Source organism: Oryzias melastigma, linkage group LG4 (assembly GCF_002922805.2).
Source record: "Oryzias melastigma strain HK-1 linkage group LG4, ASM292280v2, whole genome shotgun sequence".
Taxonomy (NCBI): domain Eukaryota; kingdom Metazoa; phylum Chordata; class Actinopteri; order Beloniformes; family Adrianichthyidae; genus Oryzias; species Oryzias melastigma.
In genome coordinates this window covers 12,912,069-12,934,150 of record NC_050515.1, presented here as the reverse complement: position 1 = coordinate 12,934,150, position 22,082 = coordinate 12,912,069, and the positions used below count along the sequence as shown (strand labels likewise).

The window sequence follows — 22,082 nt, the reverse complement described above, 5'->3', positions numbered from 1 at the left end:
AAAAGCTAGCTCATAGCTTAAATTCTAGCTAAACTCCAAAGTAGCCTAAACTAAATTAGTCAAAAACATTCGCATGTCGCTAAAATAAAAGCTAAACTCTAAATTAAACGATTAAAACCTCAGTAGATAACAAATTAGCCAAAAACGTTAGCATGTTGCTAAAATATTAGCTAAACTACAAATTAGCATTAAAAACTTTAGTGAGTTACCCAAATGAGCTGGCATAATTCTAATATAACAGCTCAACATCAATTTTTTAAAATTACAATAAAAGATTAAAACACAGTCCATGAATATATTTAAATATATATTGTTATTAATCTACTTAAATTTTTAAATGTTAAAACTTCCTCATTCATTTCCTATGGAGCAGATTTAGCTCAATATTTCAAAAACCTATAACATGTATGAATACCAAAAATGCAAATACCAAAAGATTCAATGTATAGGTCACAGCAATGTCAATAAACATTTGATAATTAGCGAAAAGAGTATTTGGTGAACTGGAAGGAGAAAGAATCAGGATTTTGGGGGAAGTTTGGTCCACAAAGATCTTCACTTCCTCCTCCGAGCTGACATCCGGATTAAAACCAAATGGCTAGACATTACCTTTATTGATTAACATTTTTATGTAGCAGCGGTGAAGATTTACGCTAGCAAGACACAGAGTTATCATAATCAAATAGAGGGAGGGATAAATGGCGGAGCTCCAAAAGCCACGCCCCCTCAGAGGAGATTTTGGAGACTTCAGATCAAAATGAAAAATGACTTTTTAAGACATTTAGGTTGTGGAATTTTGCTTAAAAACGCCGTAATCATAATTAAAACACAACTGGGAATATTTTTTTTAATTAAAACAAATTTCAAAGGGGGATTTAAATTATTTATTAATTTATTTATGGCAAAACCACAACAAGAGGTTGGACGAAAAAGTTATTTTTTCATAAATTATCAGAACTTTTTAGTCCATTCAACAGCAGGTAAAAGGAAGTAATATAAGGAATATAAATCAAGCTATGTAAAAGTAGAAAGCACTAAACTGGGTTGAGTTTGACAGCTGCACTTGTCACTCTTCAAGCAAAAAACAATTTTAAGTACGTCAACCTGCAGCTTGGAGAGAACCTGTTGATAGATATGTATTAACTATAGAGCTTTGAGAAACTGTTGTCGAGTGGGACGCCTGATTTTCTAAAAGCCGCCGAGCGCAATGTCGTCGAACTGGCGAAACGACTTCCACGCCAATCCACAACATATACATTCTTTCACAATCTCCTTTGTCTCCCTTTGCTATCTGTTTTAGTCTGCCTCTCGAGTTCCAATAGCTTCACTCGAATTCAGCTACTCCATTTATATAATCCTTGTGTACATTACAACTCCCTTGTCGCCACGACTACCTACCACCCACCATCATGCACACACAGACTTTATCAGGCTGACGAGGGTGTGGTCCCATAGGTTTTTCATGCCTATAGTATGTGTGCTGGGATGGGGGCCCCTTGTGCATTAAAGCCCTGCAAGCCAGATAAACAATAAGAAACTAGATAAACCACAAAAAAACTGGGACAACTGGTGCTGCAAGGTTTACACCCTTTGACCGAATCATATACAAGGGGGTGGGAAAACTAGATTTTTTTTTTTTGTGATGCTAAGGTTACAATCTTTATCAAAGTTTTGTTGAATAATCTTTACTAAGTTGTAACTTTTTAACTATTAACACGATCAACGTCATTCTGGTAGATTCTGAAGGAGAAAAGCACCGCTTTTCTCCTTCAGAATCTACCAGAATGACGTTGATCGTGTTAACGCTACAAAAGAATAAACCAAAGAATCAACTTCCCATTAATAAATATCTATTGTTTGAACATAGTTTGATCGTTTCCCAGTCCGGGTCTTTATGTAGGTCAACGACTGACTGTCTGCAGATAAATTATAAACAGGCCTTATACTGCAAATAATCAGTAACCAAAGAGCAGCCTCAAAGGCAGCGGTGGGGATGGTAGGTAGAATGTATGTGTATGGGGGAGGGTCAGTCAACCATTAATGCAAATGGAAGTCAGTGGTGCTGTTGCACTAATGTCACGTAGCCCGTAACAACCTTTCCAGCTAAAAAACCTAAAAGTGTTATCACTTTTTCCCCCCCTTGTCCAGCTATCCCATCGCCTTGGGCTAAAAGGGGAGCCCACACACGAGCTTGTGCACGCGACGGGTCAAAGACAGAGGGGGGGGGAAAAAAAGGCACGCTTTGACGTTTTGGATCTGCATGACTTATCGTCATTCTTTGGAAAGTCTGGGTGAAATTTAGATTTTTCGACAAAATCTGGGTTTTAAAAGTAAAATACAAGGCTGAATTTTTACATATAATGGAAAAAATAAGGACATTTTCGAACAAATTGATTAAAGTCTTCCAATGATGATTTTTTTTAAACTTCCCATTAGTGTTTTAATTATGATTATGAAATTTTTAACAAAATTCCCACAACCTAAATGTCTTAAAAAGCCATTTTTCATGTGAATCTGAAGCCTCTGTTTCCAAAAATCTCCTCTGAGGGGGTGTGGCATTTAGAGCTCCGCCCCTGATCATCCCCCCTGGTGTAATTATGATAGCTCTGTGTCTCGCTAGCATAAAACTTAACCCTCAATCAATATCGAAAATGTAAAGCTGTATCGTTTTGATGTCAGCTCAGACGAGGAAGTGAAGAGCTTCATGGACGCCGTTCACATTTCTGTGGTCACATCCAGAAGGTTCGTGGAGTCTGGTGGAGATTTTCCAACATTTGCAGCCGTGCTAACGTAAGTATTGTTTGAAACTCACACAAAAAAACCCAGTGACGGCTGACAAGTGACTGCTAATTTGGGGTTTAGCATACTTTTTTTTTGCAACATGCTAATGCTTTTAGCTAATTTGTTATCTGCTGAGGTTTTTTTTTTTAACTCTAATTTAGACTTTTGACTAATTTAGTTTACTGAGTAATTTTAGGCTATTCTGGAGTTTAGCTAGTATGTAAGCAATGTGCTAGCTTCTTTGGCTAATTTGGCATCCACTGACGTTTTTTTATGATAATTTGGAGTTTAGCTTCTATTTTACCAACAGGCGAACATTTTAACTAGATTAGTTTACTAAGAAATTTTATCATATTTTGGAGTTTATCAAGTATTTAAGCAACTGTTAGTGTTTTTGGTTAATTTGGCATCTAACAAAGTTTTTGGGCTAATTTGGAGTTTAGCTAATACGTAATCAACACACTAAAATTGGCATGTATCATGGATTTTTAAGCAATTTTACTACAAATTTATCAGAAATTTAGGTCAACTTCAGTGCTCTTTCATAGTTCTTTAACGAAATTTCCAGTTTGCTTTTTAGCAAATTTAACATTTAGCAAATAGCTTTTGCCTTTCCAGGAAATCCCTTCAGCAATTTAAAAAATTGCGTCACCATTTTCAGCAAAAAGCTTCAGCATTTTAGCGGCAACTTCCAGCAAAAAGCATTCACACTAGCATTATTAATGCAACTTTTTAAGTTACATTTGCTCTCTTTCATATGAAAAATGTCACACATATATGTAAAAAACTCAAAAAAACATGATTTTCATCGGAGGGGGACTTTTAAGCTTAGTGACATGTTTCCTTGTGAATTTGAACCAATGCAGACCGTTTTACTGAGATTAAATCCAACTCAGAGATTTTTTTGTCACAGCAGAACTGTAAATGGGTAAATCTGTTTATGCTACTTCTATAAGCGCGGGGTTAAAACAGCAGGGTGTGTGCGCCATATCACTACATTTATTACAATTGTTTATGATGTTTCGGTGCATGTAGACAGAGGAAGTCAGGTTTACACAAGTCCCTTTTCCCTCAGAGCTGAAGAGGCAGTTTCACAACTTCGTATTAATCCGAGACCTTCAGTTGATTTTTCTCATGAAAGAGATTAGTGTGAACTTGTTTGCTTCACAACGCCTTACCTGAGTGGAAGGAGAAACGCTTGCTGAAACCTTCTTAAGGTTGTACCTTAAACACGACAACATCGAATTGCCTTCGCTGAGTGGCAATGTCAAAAAATTGATGAGGACCAGTGACGGGGAGGCTAAAAAGTATGCTACATTCACAGAGGAGGAGGAGGAGGAGGGGGTACATGAATACATGATCAGCTATTTTCAACCACTCCATTGTTCAAGGCCAAAGCCCCTTTTACAACTGTCATTAATGTACTAAGCAAACACAAACAGCCCAACGGGATCACTTTGCATTTCTTTCTCACAATGAATGAAAGTAAAAGCGTTCCTGCATGGAAACTTTCAGTTGCTCACCACAATGGTCCACCAGCAAATTTAACTATCCACTAAACCTGACAGGTGTTTTGCACAGAACAACACGATGGGCGGGGAACAGGAAAGTATCTAGTTATTGCAACAGTTTCCACCCCAGCACAAACAGCATCTAACATCTGAGACACAATAAGTGTGGTCTCAACACACACACACAAAAACAATGTTTGTGAACGCAGAAGAAATTTTCCATCAGGGGCCTCACATGCAAAGCTCTACTTGAGTTTTATTGCAATGCTATAAAGTTTTTTTTCATTACAGTGATCAAAGATGGCAGAAATAGTCATTTTTTTCTTCTTCTTTAAAGTTGTGACAAACTGCAGCAGTCAGGCCTTATTCATAAGGAGTGCAGAAAAGAAACTTTTACACTTTTCTTTTTGCTTCCTAAACCAAGTTTTTGGTTGTTTTGCTGTTCAACAGTAGAAGAAAAATAGTTTTGCTTGCAGATTTCTCTCCAACAATACGTGAAGAAATCAAAGTTACGGTGGCCCTGAAGGGTAAATCACTGGATGCAAAAAAAAACACAGTTTAGATCATAACGAAAATTTAAAAAAGCAAAAAAATATATATAAAATAAAGAAAGAAAGAACAATATTACATTTTAGAAATCAAAACTCCAGAAACCAAAACACACAAAAAAATAAATAAATAAAATGAAATATTTCGAAAAGTAATTTACAGACATCAAAATGAAATGCTACAACGTGAAACACAATAAGGACATCAATGACTGGATAATGACATTTGATTTTTTCAAGTTCGTCTTCATGTCCACATTGTAATAAAAGTCTAAAGTGTTATGATTCATACTTAATAACTTTTGGTGCAAATTAAATCAAACTAAATTAAAATGTATTTATATATCACTCTATATACATACACATATAAAACATAACATAAAGTGCTGGACAAATGCCGTCATCCAATCAGCGATGCCTCGTTGAACCTACTTTCTTTAGTTACTTCTTCTGTTTTTCATCTTATGCTAACATTTCGTTTTTAATTCTCAAAATCCTATTTGTTTTCCGGGAGAGGGATATACTCCATATTGAAGATACAATTAAGAAATGTAAGCATCAAAACTCAAATGTCATCATCCAGTCAGTGATGTGCGATAGTATCTACTTTTTCTGGTTTATTATCGTGTTTCATTTTTTAAAGTTTCATTCTAATCTCAGGATATAACTTTTGTTTTCCAAAACATTTAATTTTTATTTCGTTTTTGGAGTTGTAGTTGATTTCTGGTATTTTGTTTTTATTCTCTGTGTCGGGTACAACACAGGGTTGTGTTGCTTTATTAAGTTTTGTTGTGATCTTCAAAACAAGTGATTTATTGAAGTGATATGGCACTTCAGGGCCACCGTACAAACTCTTTCAGGGATCTCATTTGATGGAGCTCCTGTTTCTTAGGACTCCGATCATTAAATATAAACAAAGATAAGCCTGGCATTTCTATCTGCCCCCGTGGACAAAGTTTGACTCTATTTATGGGATTGTTTCTCTGTACATTAGAAAAATGGCATCAGAAAGTCATGAAGGGTTTTGAGAAAAATATTCACTGGTTATAAAAATAGAGTGAACCATACAAAAAAAGGGGTTTATTTAAAAACAGGAGAAAAATGATTTAAGTAAATGGAAAATATGTAAATTCACTTTCTTGCCTTTATAAGTTATTAGTAAGTAAATACATTTAAAGTTTACTTTAGATGTTCAGTGTTTGTCAGGAGTGGGAATAGCTTCTTTTCTTTCCTATAGAGTGATAATAATCTGAAACTATAAAATAAGTAACTGCAGTCAGGTGACAGCAGTGTGACACCGGCCGCGCTGACATCTCTCTATAAAGTGAGATCTTTAATGAATCCATCTTTGTCCTCTCGCTCCCCCTCCCAACCCCCCAGGCACACAATTAACGCCGACAAACTGAGCGGGGGCACAGCCGAGGCCCTGAACATTGCTTTATTGACGGAGCGGATCAAACACATCATAATCCTAACTCACTGGCTGACCTCGTGAATTCAGCTTCATTGATCGAGGATGAGGAGTCAACAGCTTTGTGGACGCAAACAGCGCCTCAGAGACCGGCCGTAACTGATGTCGCTTTATCTGCGGACGCCACATTCGCAGGCAGAAAGGACAGAGAAAGGAGATAAGCGACAAGGAGAGAATCAAACAACTGCAGTTTGCATAACTACTGTATAAAACCAGATTTGAATGTGGCACAAAACCAAGCGGCGATGATTTATAAATGTTTTTCGGACATTATTTATTTGATAAGATAATTTAATTCAGCCAGAATGCTTTCGATTTTGCGCTACCAACAAAATTATAAGGTATTAAATAAAATGATTGCAAATTAAAAACAGAACAATTAACCCCAACAAGAACATTCCATTGTGCTGCTACTATTAGTACAAGTGCTACTGCTTGAGGCTTTGGCTAAAAGTCAGAAAAAGCAGCAAGTTTTCCCAGGGCCCTCATCTGTGATCTACGTTCTAACTGCTCTGCTAATAAGTAGTATCATTATGATGAATGCTCAAAGCGGGTGAGGCAAAGCTGAACAGACAGTCAGACACGGAGAGGGAGGGGAAGTGGGTGTAGCAAGTCATGCATATCACCACACACACTATCAGCTATTTGATGGAAGAGATTTTCAGAGTTATTTCACAATGAAGCTTCTCCATTATAGAGGTTTTCGCAAAAGCAGCCGTCTTCTAAAAACAAGGCGTGCGGAACAACATCTAACCCAGATAATTTCCTAATGAGAGAAAACATTTATTCTGCGCCAGAGCTGATGCCATGATAGCATTTGTTTGAATGCAGACAGATGGAGACGGAGATAGCTGAGGAGCAAGAGTTTCAGAAGAATGTGTGCTAAAGCCTTTTTGATTCACACACACACACCAAAAAAAAAGTGTGGATGCTGCTTTAGAAGGCTAAAAATGGGCGTGGATCGCCTTACTGTTAGGGGAGAACCCCCCCGGACTGTGCCGCCAATCAGAGTGATGAATGAACGGGGCAACGGGTTTAATGGTTGACTAAAACCCTATCTGCCCCACCTACACTCACATGAGATAGGTGTCCATGTGGTACGACATGTAGTAGCCACGTGGTCCAAATGACTTCACCCATAAATTTTCTTGTAATGTTTCTTAAAAAAATAAAATTTAAGACCTTTATTTGGAGTCTAATCCAGTTTGTCAAATAATACTCTGGAGTGTTTACAACCCCTTCAAACGCGGAATATCTTATTTACTGCATTGTATTCTTGTCACAGCCGCTCAAGCAAAGTGATTAATGACAGTTCTCCCTGCAGCAAGAATGTTTCAAACACCAAGAGGTGGAAATTAGTAAAGCAACTTGGAATGAATCGTGTAGCGTCCACACCTTTCTTGGTATGACGCATGTCTGGAGGGAAAACTGTTCTCATTTCACAAGCTGGTATAAGGTCATCAAATAACTGCAGGTTTAGTGTTGAGCGAAAACGTGCGTACCCACACTTCCTACTATCAGGAAAAGGTCACCTACTATCAATCTGACGAGACAAGACAGTCCGGGTATTGTCACCAGGACCAAGTATGGATCAGAGCACTTAAGGAGCCTCTTATGATGCAGGAAGACTGCTCTGTTTTAACTTCCATTAAGTTATTGACTTCACAAAAATGGGTATTCTCTACTTCACGCAGCGAGAAAGACCGTCTCAGACCTTGAAAAATGTGCAGCTATGTAGCATTATCTACGTCTGACCTGTTTCTTAATTGATTTCTACAGGAATGAGTGCTTTCAGTCGCGGCTACCTTTTCAGGGGAACATGAAGGCGAAGGGCTTCGCTTTTGTTTGAGTAAATGCTCACCGCTGGGTCTTTGTGTGAAGACATGTCTGCTAGGGTTTTGTTTATTGACAGCTTTAACCATTTTATGCTCATCGTTTTTCTTTTCTACTGAGACATGAGAAAAAGGGGCAAAAAGATGAAGCAGGAAACTTTCATTCTAACGAGAAAAGAAAAGATTATTTAACAATGATGGTACTAGAGCCTATAAAGAAGCTCTTCATACATGTGTTTCTATACGCACAACTTGGGGTCTGCTGGAGACATCCCGATTCTGGAAATTTAAATCTGGACATAAACCTTACAGTTTGCCAATTTTCAGGAATAGTTTCTGACATCAGCTTCACGTGGCGCAGCAGGAGCCGCTTCAAGTGCTGCGCGATGCTTCCCAGTCAAAACACGCATCTGCTGCTTGTGCTCTACTTGGCAGAGACTCAAAGCCAAAAGCCATCAGATGGACTTTTTCCTGTTGCCTCAGTCACACCTACCATTTCCTCTTCTGCACTGTTCCTTTTCCCCCTTTAACAACAAGACTTTCAAAGGTCTCTGCAAGCAACCTCAACTTCTTTTATTATTTTTCTGGCTTGGTGTTTTCATAACTAAAGCTCAATCAATAATGATGATTCATTCTGCTTGTAGGACATTTTAATTACAACATAATACACAGAGTGAGGTCTCCTTATCATAATTACTTAATTCCCTAAAGATGTGAACAAGTACTCGGAGTTCCAGACAGGGTTTTATGACTCTATGACTTGAATGATTTGAAGCTATTAAAAAAAATAATCTAAGACTGTTAAAAAAGTTAAAAATGTTCCTCTTATTAAGCGCCCACTCCAATGAAAATCATGTTTTTAGCATGTTCTTGTACCATTTTTTTCATGATGGAGGACATAAATAAAGAAAATTAAGGCTAAAATTGCATTCTTACAGAATTTCTTTGTTCAAATTGCTGTGAATCAGGAGCAGATGAAAAACTGCCATTGAAAACAGCTTGTAGGCGTGACATAGAAGCTACAATGACCAGTAATCTGGCTCGCTGGGCAGCGAGTCCACTGAGTCCCCACTTAAGCCAGTGTGGGTAAACACAGATGGGACCACCATGGAACCTGCAGACAAACCCACCAGAGGAAAGACTGGAAATTTTGTTAAAGAACTATGAAAGAGTGCTGAAGTTGACCTACATTTCTGAAAAGATTGTTGTAAAATTACTAAAAAAATCCCTACTTCATGCCAATTTTGCAAACATTTTTAGTGTGTTGCTTAAATGTGAGCTTAAGTCCAAATTAGCCCAAAAAACCTTAGTAGATGCCAAATTAGCCAAAAAAGTTGCTTGAATGTTAGCTAAACACCAAAATAGCCTTAAAAAAACCCTAGTTGATAACAATTTAGCCAAAAATGTTTGCATGTTGATAAAAAAGAAGCCAAACTTTAAATTAGCTTAAAAAAAACCCTAGTAGATAACAAACTAGCCAAAAACGTTAGCTCGTTGCCATAGCTCGTTGCTTAAATACTAGCAAACTCCAAAAAAACCCTAGTTGAAAACAAATTAGCCAATAACATTTTCATGTTGCTAAAATAAAAGCTAAACTTTAAATTAGCCTAAAAAAACCCTAGTAGATAACAAATTAGCCAAAACATTAGCTTGTTGCCATAGGTTGTTTCTTATATACTAACAAATTCCAAAATAGCCTAAAATTTCCCAGTAAGCTAAATTAGTAAAAAATGTTACCCTTTTTCCAAAATAGAAGCTAAACTCTAAATTAGCCTAAAAAAACCTTAGTAGAAAACAAATTAGCCAATAATGTTAGCATGTTGCTAAAATCTAAGTTAGCCAAAAAAAAAAAAACTAGCAGATAACAAATAAACCAAAAGCATTAGCTTGTTGCTTTAATACTAGCTAAACTCCAAAATAGACTAAAATTTCTCAGTAAGCAATATTAGTCGAAAGCATTAGCCTGTTGCTAAAATAGAAGCTAAACTCTAAATTAGCCTAAAAAACCCCCAGTAGATAACAAATTAGCCAAAAACATTAGCGTGTTGCTAAAATATTAGATAAACTTCAATTTTTTTGAAAATTACTATTAAAGATGAAAACATAGACCATTAATATATTTAAAAGCTTGTTGCTAATTTCCTTTAAATTTTCAAATTTGAAGACTATTTCATTCATTTTCTAGGGGGGCATATTTTGCAGAATATTTCAAACCATATAAAGTTTATGAATAGCAAAGATACAAGCAGCCAAAAAAAAAAACACGCCTCAGGTGTTAAAGAAACACTATTATTTCACCAAAAATGTTACAACAAATACATTATTTTAACTACAAGCAAGTTTCCTAAATAGGTTTTAAAGATGCAAAGCAAACTGGACCAGAGGCCATCAGCGTTTCTGTGCAGTAAACGCCATTCACGTCATAAAAGAAAAGAATCCATTTCTCATCGGTACAGTATGGATCAAAAGGGTTTCCAGCAGTGGAATATAAACTTAACAAGCACTTATCAGAAAGCTGCATCAGCAGAAACCTGATGAGCAATCACAATAAGTGTCGCTCCCAATTGGATCTTATTCTGCCCTTCACTTCCTGTAGTCGCTAACAGCCCCTCCCCCGACCCTTGATATGTGTGTGTGTGCCTGGGCAATTTAATGTTTAATGTCAGCCCCCCCCACCCAAACACACATTTGAACTGACCGTGGAGAGAGCCATGAATTTTTAAAGACATCCCTACTTTACTGTCCATCTGGGCTCCATCTGCCCAGCTGCTTGTGTTTAAAGCAGACACAGAGACACAGAAGAGGTGACTTCAAAGGCTCGCCGTGGCCTCTGGACGCTTTCTGACCTGGAGAAGATGCTGTTTACAAAAAGGGGCGAGGAATTCGGTCGCTCTTAAACCACCAAGGTCCAGGGGCGGCAAAGTGTTGAGAGGAGTTTGTGACTGAACGAGTGGAAAAAAACACCAAAACAGTCAACAAAAACTAGGCGAAAGTGCAGGAGCTTTGCAAAATATGAAGATGGCTGACAGCTAGGAGGACCAACCTTACAGTTTAAAGAGATCTGTCATTATCAGCTTCTGACTTCATTGCAGAGACATTTTTGACCCGCCCTTTTTTAACCAACGTTACTCCAGTTCATGGCCAACGTTCTTTTAAAGTCGTCTTTTTTTTTTTAAGGTCCAGGTTGAAGTCTAGTCGTTGCATCTCTCTGGTGGCTTTCTTGTTCAGATTCTTTGGCAGGTTTGCTGGTGTGTGTCAGAGGTTCATGGCAGATGCCTTCACATTTGACATTAGATATCCAGAAGAGTTCCTTGTTAACCGTCACACCTCGTCCTCCCCCATGCAGCACAATTTGATATATAATATGTTTGACATATCCTGTTCACCACAGCAACATGGCAATTTTATTCCTTTAGGTTTAAACATATTTTTTTAGAAGGCCTGTATTATAAATTACTTTAGTATAATTTGTAATTTGTTTTTACATTTTTTTTTTATTTCTGTAATGACTTGCAGCATTTTTTATTGTCCACCATTTGAAAATATGGTTAACCCTTGTACTATCTTACGGGGTCCAGATGACCCCACCCTGATATTGATGTGTGATCCCTCCCATGACAAAAGGTGGACAGGATTTTATGTCTGCCAAGGACATTAGTGAAGATAAAAATTCCTTTAAAAAAAATTCAGCGTGCTGTTTTGTGGGGTCAAGATGACCCCACTTTTAATGTCAACATGCCTAGGATAGCACAAGGGTTACTCACAGTTCAACTTAAAAAATATACTACTCTAAACTTTGTTTTCCTTTGGGGATGAAGCTTATTTATTTCATTTTTAACCCTTGTTTACAATAAAAGTGGGGTCATTTGGACCCCTCAAGACAGCGTGCTGAATTTTTTTTTTCCTGGATTTTTTATCTTCACTGGTGTCCGTGGCAGATATAAAATCCTGTCCACCTTTATCATGGGAGTGATCACACATCAATGTAAGGGTCGGGTCATCTGGACCCCATAAGAGAGCCCAAGGGTTAAACATAAGAACTTCTCAAGATATGCAATTCCGCAAAGCTCTAATACTGTATTATCTCATCATGGAAAGATCAATACTTTAGTAAATTGTTCAATATTTGATACATGAAAGTATATAAATGTAGAATGATTGGCAGAATTACAGCATTGGCATAAATTAGACTTTATAGGAATATTGGTTTGAAGTGGGTATAGAGGGATCAGTATCAGAAAAACGAACACATAAATCAGATTCACTTACAAAACGGTCCAACAGCACTGGCATAATTTGATATCTTTATAAACCCTTGGCCTTTATTTAATTCAGCTGCTCCCTGCCACAGCAAGATATGACACCGCTGGCTAAGAGCCTAGGATATTTGGATTAATTCATGTAAACTCACTATGTAATCAGACAATTGAGCAGTCCTCACCTTTTGGCTCGATTTAGTCTGACCTTTCAGCTTAAAGAAACGAGAGTGGAGGAATGCAGGTTGGGATCTGCTGGTGTATCTTAGCCACGTACGGCCCGGGGCAAACCTGAACAAAAAGTTGTCCATCTACATCTGCACTCTAAACACACAAAGCAGTGTAGTTTGGTTATTTTTTAGGGGATTCATGTTAGAGGTTTTTTTTAAATACATGATAAAAAAAAACTGGATTATTTACTGCTACTTTGAGTTAGATAGAAAAAGCTGTTACAAGGCAGCAATGACACCAAACAGAAAAAAAGGACAGTTTTCCGTTTGGACGAGCTCTCACTGTTCAGAACTGATAGAGGCACGCAAAGTTTCTGCTGAGGTTTTTAGTGGCCAAATTATCACCTTCCATCAGGCACATTCCAACAGCCTCCACCCACCTGCCCAAAATAAACTGTACCGTCTTAACCCTTTCCTCCCCACTCCAAAGCCTTTTCACCCACCCTGGAGTATCAAATCATATGATGATTTCATCCAGTTGGTTGGTTATGGAGTTCTGGTCAAAATAAAGCATATGGACAAATTGTTAGAGTTTCTTCCTGGATGCAAAAAAAAAAAAAAATGAACGTTTGAAAGGTGAGAGTCCCCCAACAACAGCGTGACCTGTTAGCAAACAGTCCTCCCTCTAAACAATGAATGCCGTTTTTTTGACAGCTGCTTCAGGCAAAGCTGAAACAAGTCCAGGCTGAGAGGCTGATCAGAAAATGTTTGCCAAGGAAGTTTTTTTACTACGATTGGGACCTCAGCTCAGCCAAAACTCAACTACATTCTCCCATAGTGGCAAACAGGAATCATTGTCAACGTTCAAACTCAGTGTACAAATGAAAATTCTAGTCAATTTATAGTGTGAATGCTTAGTAACCATTCAAACTATGGTGATTCTCCTGCTCCTTTTTGTATGTTTTTTGGCACGTAAAAACTCAATCACAATTTCAGCAATCTTAGCATAAAACATTCAGCTTGTTCAGGACATTACTGATTCTATTTTTGGTATTCATAAACTTTATAGTTTTTGAAATATTGAGAAAAATATGTCCCATTGGAAATGAATGACAAAGTCTTCTAATTTAAACATTTTAAGTAGACAAACCTTTAAATATATTCATGGGCTTCATCTTTTAAAGTAATTTTCAAAAAAATTGGAGTATAGCTAATATTTTAGCAACATGCTAATGTTTTTTGCTAATTTGTTATCTACTGGAACTTTTTTAGGCTAATTTAGAGTTTAGCTTCTATGTTAGCAACAGGCTAAAGTTTTTGACTAATTTAGCTTTCTGAGGAATTTTAGTCTATTTTGGAGTTTAGCTAGTATTTAAGCAATGCGCTAACGTTTTTGGCTAACTTGTCATCTACTGGGGTTTTTTAGGGCGAATTTGCAGCTTAGCTCCTATTTTAGCAACATGCTAATATTTTTGACTAATTAAGATTACTGATAATTTTTAGACTATTTTGGAGTTTAGCTTCAAAACATACAAATGTTTTTTTGGTTAATGTGCTATCTAATGGTTTTTTAAGGCTAGTTTAGAGTTTAGCTAGTATTTTAGCAACATGCAAACATTTTTGACTAACTTAGTTAACTGGGGAATTTTAGGCTATTTTGGAGTTTAGCTAGTTTTAAAGTAATGTGCTACCTTTTTAGGCAAATTTGGCATCTACTGAGGTTTTTTAATGCTAATTTAGATTTTAGCTAATATCTTAGCAACATGCTAACTTTTTTGGCTAATTTGTTATCTACTGGGGATATTTTGAGGCTAATTCAGAGTTTAGTATCTATTTTAGATACAGGCTAATGCTTCAGACTAATTTAGTTTACTGAGGAATCTTTGGCTATTTTGGAGTTTTATTATATTTAGGCTAAGAGCTAGCCTTTTTTTGGCTAATTTGGCATTTACTGAGGTCTTTTGGGCTAATTTGAAGTTTAACATGTTCGATAGTTTTGAAAAACTGGCACCTATTAATGATTTTTAATCAATTTCAAGCACTCTTTGACAACATTTCTTATTTTTTTAGCAAATTTAACATTTTGAAAATAGCTTTTGGATTTTCAGCAAAATCCCTTCAGCAATTAAAGTAAATTGCACCACTTCAGCATCTTCTTTCATCTTCTTAGACTTTCAGCAGGAAGTATTCACCCTGTATTATTTCAGGTAATGCAACTTTTTAGTTTACTTTAGATGCCAAATAGAAAGATTTGAAAATGACCAGAAATCATACTCTGGTCCAATAAAAAATAAGAATTGGTGTGTTATTTAACCAGCCATCTTTAATCAAGATCCCACATTTTTGGCCTTTTTAAGAACCAAAAAAAGCTAAATTGCAAATCCTTTTTGGGCCCAAAATGTAAAACTTATAACGGAACAATTCAAAATTTTATGTAAGACTATCTTTTTTTTTAAGTCCTTCAAAGGTTAACGGCTGAATACAACTATACAAATACAACATCTGAACTCTGCAAACAGTTAACCGACTTCAATAAAATAAACACAGAGGCTCTTCTCTTCTGGAAGGGTCTTGTCATGAGCCTCCAGCTAACATGAGAGACTTGTGAACTTTGTATGATAAGATGAAAATGCAGTCTATACTCAGACTTTTCATGATAAATGTCGCTCTGATAAAAATTGACTTTAAGGCTCAGCTTTCGTCTGGTTTCACATGATGAAATGAGCTTTATTTTGGTTAACCCAAGTCTAATGTTTCTGTCTTCTAATCAGAAGTGATAATAAAGATTGACGTTTTTTTTCTTTCAGTTACATGTTAAATAAATATCAGATGACCTCAAATGAAGCGACTACTAGACAGTTCTATCATGTGGCTGCTTCATCGAGCGAACAAAAATACACAAGTTTGCAGAAAACTGCACTCAACCTATAGAATGTAGATTCAGTTATTATATCTTTCACATGACAAACCACAAATGTTATGTTCAGACAAAAAAAAGGAGAAGTAAAACATCGAATCCACGCAAAAAAAAGTAAATCTTTTTTTTTTTTTTTTTAAATGTGTTGGGTTAGAATTATGAGTGGACAGACTGTCTTCATCCTGAGAGGCAAATAGTGCAATTACAGGTAATTGCTATAATCATGCAAAGGCTAAATTAGTCCTTTGAAGGTGAATAATGTCCCAGTCTAGAATCCTGGATTGAACATAATTTAAATCCTCAGCATGTTAAATGTTGATGGCGCAGACTAAAGCTCCTTTACGGCTCCATATTTTCAAATCACTGAAGTGTTGCTTCACCTCTGTTGTTACTAACATGTTTTTAAAGCAACAGCAGATGAGGTTAAATTGTTTCAACAGCAAAGACACTTCTTGTTCAGATTATGCAATGATCAGCTGCATTAAATGCAATGGCGTGGTGCAATAAAAATGTCCCTTATTTCATAGCTTGACAAGAAAACTGAAAGTATCAATTCAATGCGTAAAGCCTGAGAGGGATGGGATATTTAAGGAAGAGTATAGGCTTTCAGAGTTCCATATGCTCTGTAATTACAAGAAATGGTCCTTAAATTATGGAAATCTAAAGTTAGCTTAATAAAAGACAACATGCGTTTGGAGAGCAATGGTAATTTGAAATCTATAGAGGCCCTTTTCCAACGATTTCCCAACCCTTTTTTAAGATGAGCCTGGCCGTTTCACATCTTGCTGAACATGTTTTACGGTTTGAATTACTGCAACAGGCGCAGACTGTGTTTGCATTTCTATCGTGGTTTTCATTATATAAAAGCCACCTCATAAAAAAAAGGTGGCTCCGTATATGGAAGACACAGACAAACAGGTTCAAGTTTTCCCAGAGATCAAATATCAGGTTTCCTGAGCACATATCAAAGTGAAACAAATGAATGATAGAAAGACATTCGCTCGGTTTTTATTCACTCTTTGTGGTATTTTTAGTCACTTTGGGACCTCCCTCACAACATCCAGCCCACTGGTGTGTTTACAGTAAACCCCGATGTGGTAAATCTGTTAAAATGCTCCATAGCCCATCCCGTCTCCGCCTCTCGTCTTCAGCCGCCAGTCTAACTTTAAACCGAGAGACTTGTTATTTTGTCACCGACAGCCTGGAGTTTTTTAATCTAATGTCAGGCCTGACGGCAGAAACGCGGGTGATCCCGTAGGGGAAAAGTGACGCCGTTAAATCAACACCTTCAGCCACACGCACTCCAGAGGAATGTCAGGTGGTAAAGGCAAAAATAAAAAGTTTGCAACTAAACTGACAGCATTTGGCCGCTGGTTGGTGTTAATTTCCCACCTTGGTCAAATTGCACTTAAAACCAGAGCTCCGGTGTTTATGTTCTTTGATTTACTGTAATTGTGAGAATTCTTAGTAACCATTCCCACTATAGTGATTCTCCAACTCCTTTTTGTTAGTTAGATGTAAAAACTCAATCACACTTTCAGCAATATTAATATCAAAACGTTCAGCTTGTTCAGGACATTACTGCTTGTATTTTTGATATTCATAAACTTTGTAGTTTTAGAAATATTGAGCAAAATATGTCCCATAGGAAATGAATGAGAAAGTCCACAAATTTCAATATTTTAAGGAAATTAGCAACAAGCCTTTAAATATATTCATGGGCTATGTTTGAATCTTTTATAGTAATTTTCAAAAAAAAAAATATTTTAGCCATGCACTAACATTTTTGGCTAATTTGTTATCTACTGGGGTTTTTAGGCTAATTTAGAGTTTAGCTTCTATTTTAGCAACAGGCTAATGTTTACGACTAATTTAGCTTACTGAAGAATTTTAGGCTATTTAGAAGCTTAGCTAGTATTTATGCAATGAGTTATAGCAACAAGCTAACGTTTTTGGCTAACTTGTCATCTACTGAGGTTTTTTTTAGGCTAATTTGCAGTTTAGCTTCTATTTTAGCAACAGACTAATTAAGGTTACTGATAATTTTTAGGCTATTTTGGAGTTAGCTAGTATTTAAGCAACAAGCTATGGCAACATGCTAACGTTTCTAGCTAATTTGCAATCTACTAGGTTTTTTAAGGCTAATTTAGAGCTTAGCTGCTATTTTAGCAACAGGTGAATGTTTTTGTCTAATTTTGATTACTGAGAAATTTTAGGCTATTTTGGAGTTTAGCTAATATTTAGCAATGAGCTAACTTTTTTGGCTAATATGGCATTTACTGAGGTTTCTTCTGGACTAATTTGGAGTTTAGCTTATATTTAAACGACACATTGAATATTTTTGCAGAATTGGCATGTATTAGGGATTTTTAAGCAATTTTACTACAAATTTTTCAGAAATTCAGGTCAACTTCAGCACTCTTTCATAGTTTTTAATAAAGATTTCCAACTAGCATGCACGCGCGTATGTGCTGCTTAGGCACAGGAACTTTCTGCCAGACCTGCTGTTCGGCCTACGTGCGAGGCTGCAGCGTTCTCTCCTTCTTAGAATGAGCGTAACTAGATCGGTGGATAGTATACATGCAAGCAGATCTAGTTATATTTTCTTCAACCTGCTTCTAGAATTTTTTAAATCCGTACAGTACAAGCTAGGATATTTTCCGGACGAAAATTGGTGTTCACAAAACCTCTCATCAGCTTTTTTTAAAAGTTAGTTGTTGTCTAATTTTGCTACTAGTCAATTACTGTTGTTGTATTCTTCATTTCCTGTAAATTTAATGAGAAAATAACAACTAGCAGGTACTGTTTTTTCGTTAGCGAGTCTCTGTGTCCAAGAATTGAACGCTGGAACATTAGGTCACGTGACTGAATCTAGCAAGCTGATTGGCTGCAACTGATGTCTAGCATACAGGAGCAGATTTCTGTATGATTATTTGATAATATGGAAATGAATATTGATTTAATACCACATTTGTGATTTAATTCTTGTAGTTCGTTTGATTAGCTTTACAACAATATCCCCCTTTTGTGGATTGGACAAATAATGAGAAATTTATGACAATTTAAAGACTCTAATATTTGTTTCTGGTCACAAAAATTTCACTGTTTATCTGTTTATGCAGGAATAAAATTATACCCTACTTTTGATCACTTAAAATGGCACAATTATACCATTGGAATTGTCTCTTTTAAACCATTTCCAGTGATATAAAGATCAATTCAACTTGATTTATTTGAACATTTTTCTCACATGCCTACAAATAGTTTTTGAATTTTCAGCAATTCCCTTCAGCAATTAAAGTTTTTTATAATTTTCAGCAAAAAGCTTCAGTAAAAAGCATTCACTCCAGCATTATTGCAGGTAATACAACTTTACTAGTTTTTTTTTCATTGTTCACACGATCAACGTTATTCCAGCAGATTCTGAAGGAGAAAAGCGGTGTCGATCGTGTTTATGGTTGAAAAGCTAAAGTAAAGATTTTGCGTTTACGCGTCACCGCAGACGCCTCAGGTGATTTAAGAGACTGAGGAAACCTCCAAATTCAGTACAATTCTACCTCATTAACAGTCTATTTTTGCTACTATTTTAGATATTTATTAGAAATGTAGGGAATGAGAAGTGCATAAAGTGTTCCTACCTGTCTGAACTGCTCCTCGTACGTCCATTCTCCATGGTCCTGCCCGCCCAGGTGGCTGTGTGTTGCATGGGGAGGCATGAGGACCGAGCGGGGCTCCTGCTCCATGCTGGGCCGGACCTTCAGAAGCTGGCCGTGGGGGTGTAGCTGGCGGTGGGGCAGCAGCAGGATTCCCTTCCCCGGGGCCACAGCGTCGTGCCCCGTCGGAAGGCCTTCCTCTGCCATGTCCTCATCGAAGTCTTCCTCCATCTCACCTTCAAAGTCTTCTTCATCCCACTTCTGTTTGCTGCATCAGAAAGTGATTCAAAAGCCTTAAAAAGTTGATTTGAAACCATTTTTTTAAGAAAACAAAACAGAAAAGAGGCTCACATCTGCTCCTCCTCATCAGAACCCATCATTTCTTTGTACTGCTCCTCTCCTTCATCGTTGTCGTCCTCGTGCTCCTCCTCCCCGCCGCTGCTGTTTTCCGACATGGGGCTGTCGGACACCCGCTTCAGACCAGCAGCCACAGCGCGCATGGCGGCCAGCGCGGCCATCTGCGCCTGCTCGGCCTCGGGGGCCGGGCTCCCTATCGGCTCGTCCCCGCCGCGCACCTGAGTTTGTTGGGAGGCGGCCTGCTGCTGCTGCAGCTGCTGCTCCATCAGCAGCTTGGCCCTCTGCTGCCTGTGCAGGTTCTCCATGACGGCCTGCAGCTTCATTTCCGGGGAAAGCGGCACAGTGTTGGGCAGCTGTCCTTCCCCTCCTTCCCCTCTCAATAGGCGCTAGTTGAGGCGACTTCTGGAAGAGCAGCTAAAGTTCTCTGTCTCTTCGGTAGTTTCTCTGCAAAATCCCAGCCAGTGATGAAAGATCAGACTTTGGGCAGAGGAGGTCGGAGGACCAGACTTCACTACAAAGACCTGAGGGAGAGAAAGAAAAGCTTGCCGTTAGACTGCTTCTCCTTCGCTTTCTGTTGATATCAGCAACTGAACTAAAGGGCAAAAGCTTTTCTTTCAGTAGGCGTATCAAACTATAAATCCACTCTCCCAATAGCATGACAGCAGCAGAATACGTCTCATCTCTATATCATGTGGCTTTGCAAACAAGCGTGCAGCTATTAATCTGTCTACAGAGATCTGATAAACAAATCAGAAACCACACTTTTGTTATGACAGTGTTGTAATTTTGTCAGTGCAGTAACAAAGCTTCTGTTTCAACTTTGTCCGACGAAGTAGAATTTTCTATATATTTACCATTCCAAGGATTGTTTCATCTCATAACACCTAAATTTACTTCCAGTGATGAAAAACAAAATTGTTTTTGCTTTTAAGTAGAAGCTAAATCAGTGATGGGCAGACTACGGAAAACTTAATCTGAAACTAAAATAAATTATATTGATAATCCTTATTAATGTTTTATTTTCTGGTGTCTCCCTATAGAAGGCACACTAATAAAAATAAATTGACCTTTGTTTAGATGCAGAAAGTTTTTTTTACATTCATGAGATGTTGGAAGATTTATTGTTTTTTTTTACTTTTATGTGTGTTTTCCAAGTCGGACAGTCAAGTTCCCGTCATTCCAACACCACATGAACGCAGCGTTTCCTCTAAGTTTGCGTTTTTCCATCAACCCATCAGTGGAATTGGCTCTAAAATGTGAAAAAAAGGTCACTGTTTTGAAATAAAAACTCCAAACTTGTTTGTTTTTATAATTAAGATTTATTTCATTTATGGTTTCATTCAGATTACATGTTATTTCTTATTCATATGAGTTGGATGACCAAAATATTCTGCAGATTTACTTGGGTTGCGGCCCGTTTTTCAAATTTTAGAACCCTTTGTGGCCCATGACTAGTGCTGCCACGATTAGTCGACTAATCGATGACTAATGGACTATTAAAATAGTCGACGGCTAATTTAATAGTCGATTAGTCGTTACTTTATATTATATGGAGTCAGAGTGTAGTAAAGTTAAAAGTTATAATAGCATTATGCTAAGATTTTTGACTATTTTGGCTTTTATTATGTTTTTTTAAGCTATTTTTCAGTTTAATCAACATTTCAGCTACATGCTAACTGTTTTGGGTAATTTTAGACTTTTTCAGCTTTTTAAAGCTAATTTGGAGTTTAGCAAATATTTCAGCTGCATGCTAGCTGTTTTGGCTAACAGTTTTTTTCCCCAGTTTATAGAACTTATATCTTAGCTGGCTATCAGCTTTAGCATTTTCAGCTATCAGCTTCAGCGTTTTTAACTTTTAATTTCTGCGTTTTTAGCTATGAGTTTCAGCGATTTTAGCTATCAATTTCAGCATCTTCAACTATCAGCACTAGCATAAGCAGACAAATTCAGTTTACAGCGCTCACACTAGCATTATCACAGGTAATGGTATATTTCTAATTTTTAGATAGTTTAAAGCTAATGATGTGTGCTTGACATCCAGTTTGTGAATGACCCGATTAGTCGACTAATCGGAAAAAATAATCGGTGATTAATCGAATATTAAAATAATCGTTTGTGGCAGCACTACCCATGACTCAAAAAGTTTGCCCACCCCTGTGTTAAATTAAGGTACGTTTGGAGCAGAAGTGGTTTAGTGTGTATTTGCATTAATAGGGTTCAAATTAATTAAACGAAAACAAAAAAAGTGGCCACATTACATCAGGGAAATAAAAAAGGAATAGATGAATCATTACGTTGTTTTAAGATGCAAATTATCAAACAAATACAATAAGTCGATGCTCGATTTTATTTGCACTAACTTCAAAAATTCAACTGAAATCTCATCTTATCCCTGCATAAAAATAACCGATAGGTGACTAGAAACGGCTCAAGTTTTTAAAGACAACAGCAGGAAGTAAAATTGCAAAAAGATTCGGATTCTTTTGAAATTGAGCAGAACTGCTGGTCCCAAACCTCAAAGTATCACGCAGCACACCACCTCTCATGTTTGTTTAAATGCACTCAGCTTTTTTTTTTTTTTTTTTT

The 22,082-nt window shown here is 37.1% G+C and overlaps 1 protein-coding gene across 1 annotated transcript in view; it reads right to left on the bottom strand.

Annotated features, from left to right (window-relative positions):
- arid3a (AT rich interactive domain 3A (BRIGHT-like)) overlaps window positions 1-22,082 on the bottom strand; it is a 51,516-nt gene that overhangs the window by 11,756 nt on the left and 17,678 nt on the right. Inside the window, exons 2-3 of the mRNA XM_024279315.2 lie at window positions 19,491-20,017; window positions 19,125-19,407 (exon numbers count right to left, since the gene is read on the bottom strand). Coding sequence (XP_024135083.1) covers window positions 19,125-19,407; window positions 19,491-19,819 — 612 coding nt within the window. The 5' untranslated portion in view covers window positions 19,820-20,017. The remainder of the gene's footprint in view (window positions 1-19,124; window positions 19,408-19,490; window positions 20,018-22,082) is intronic.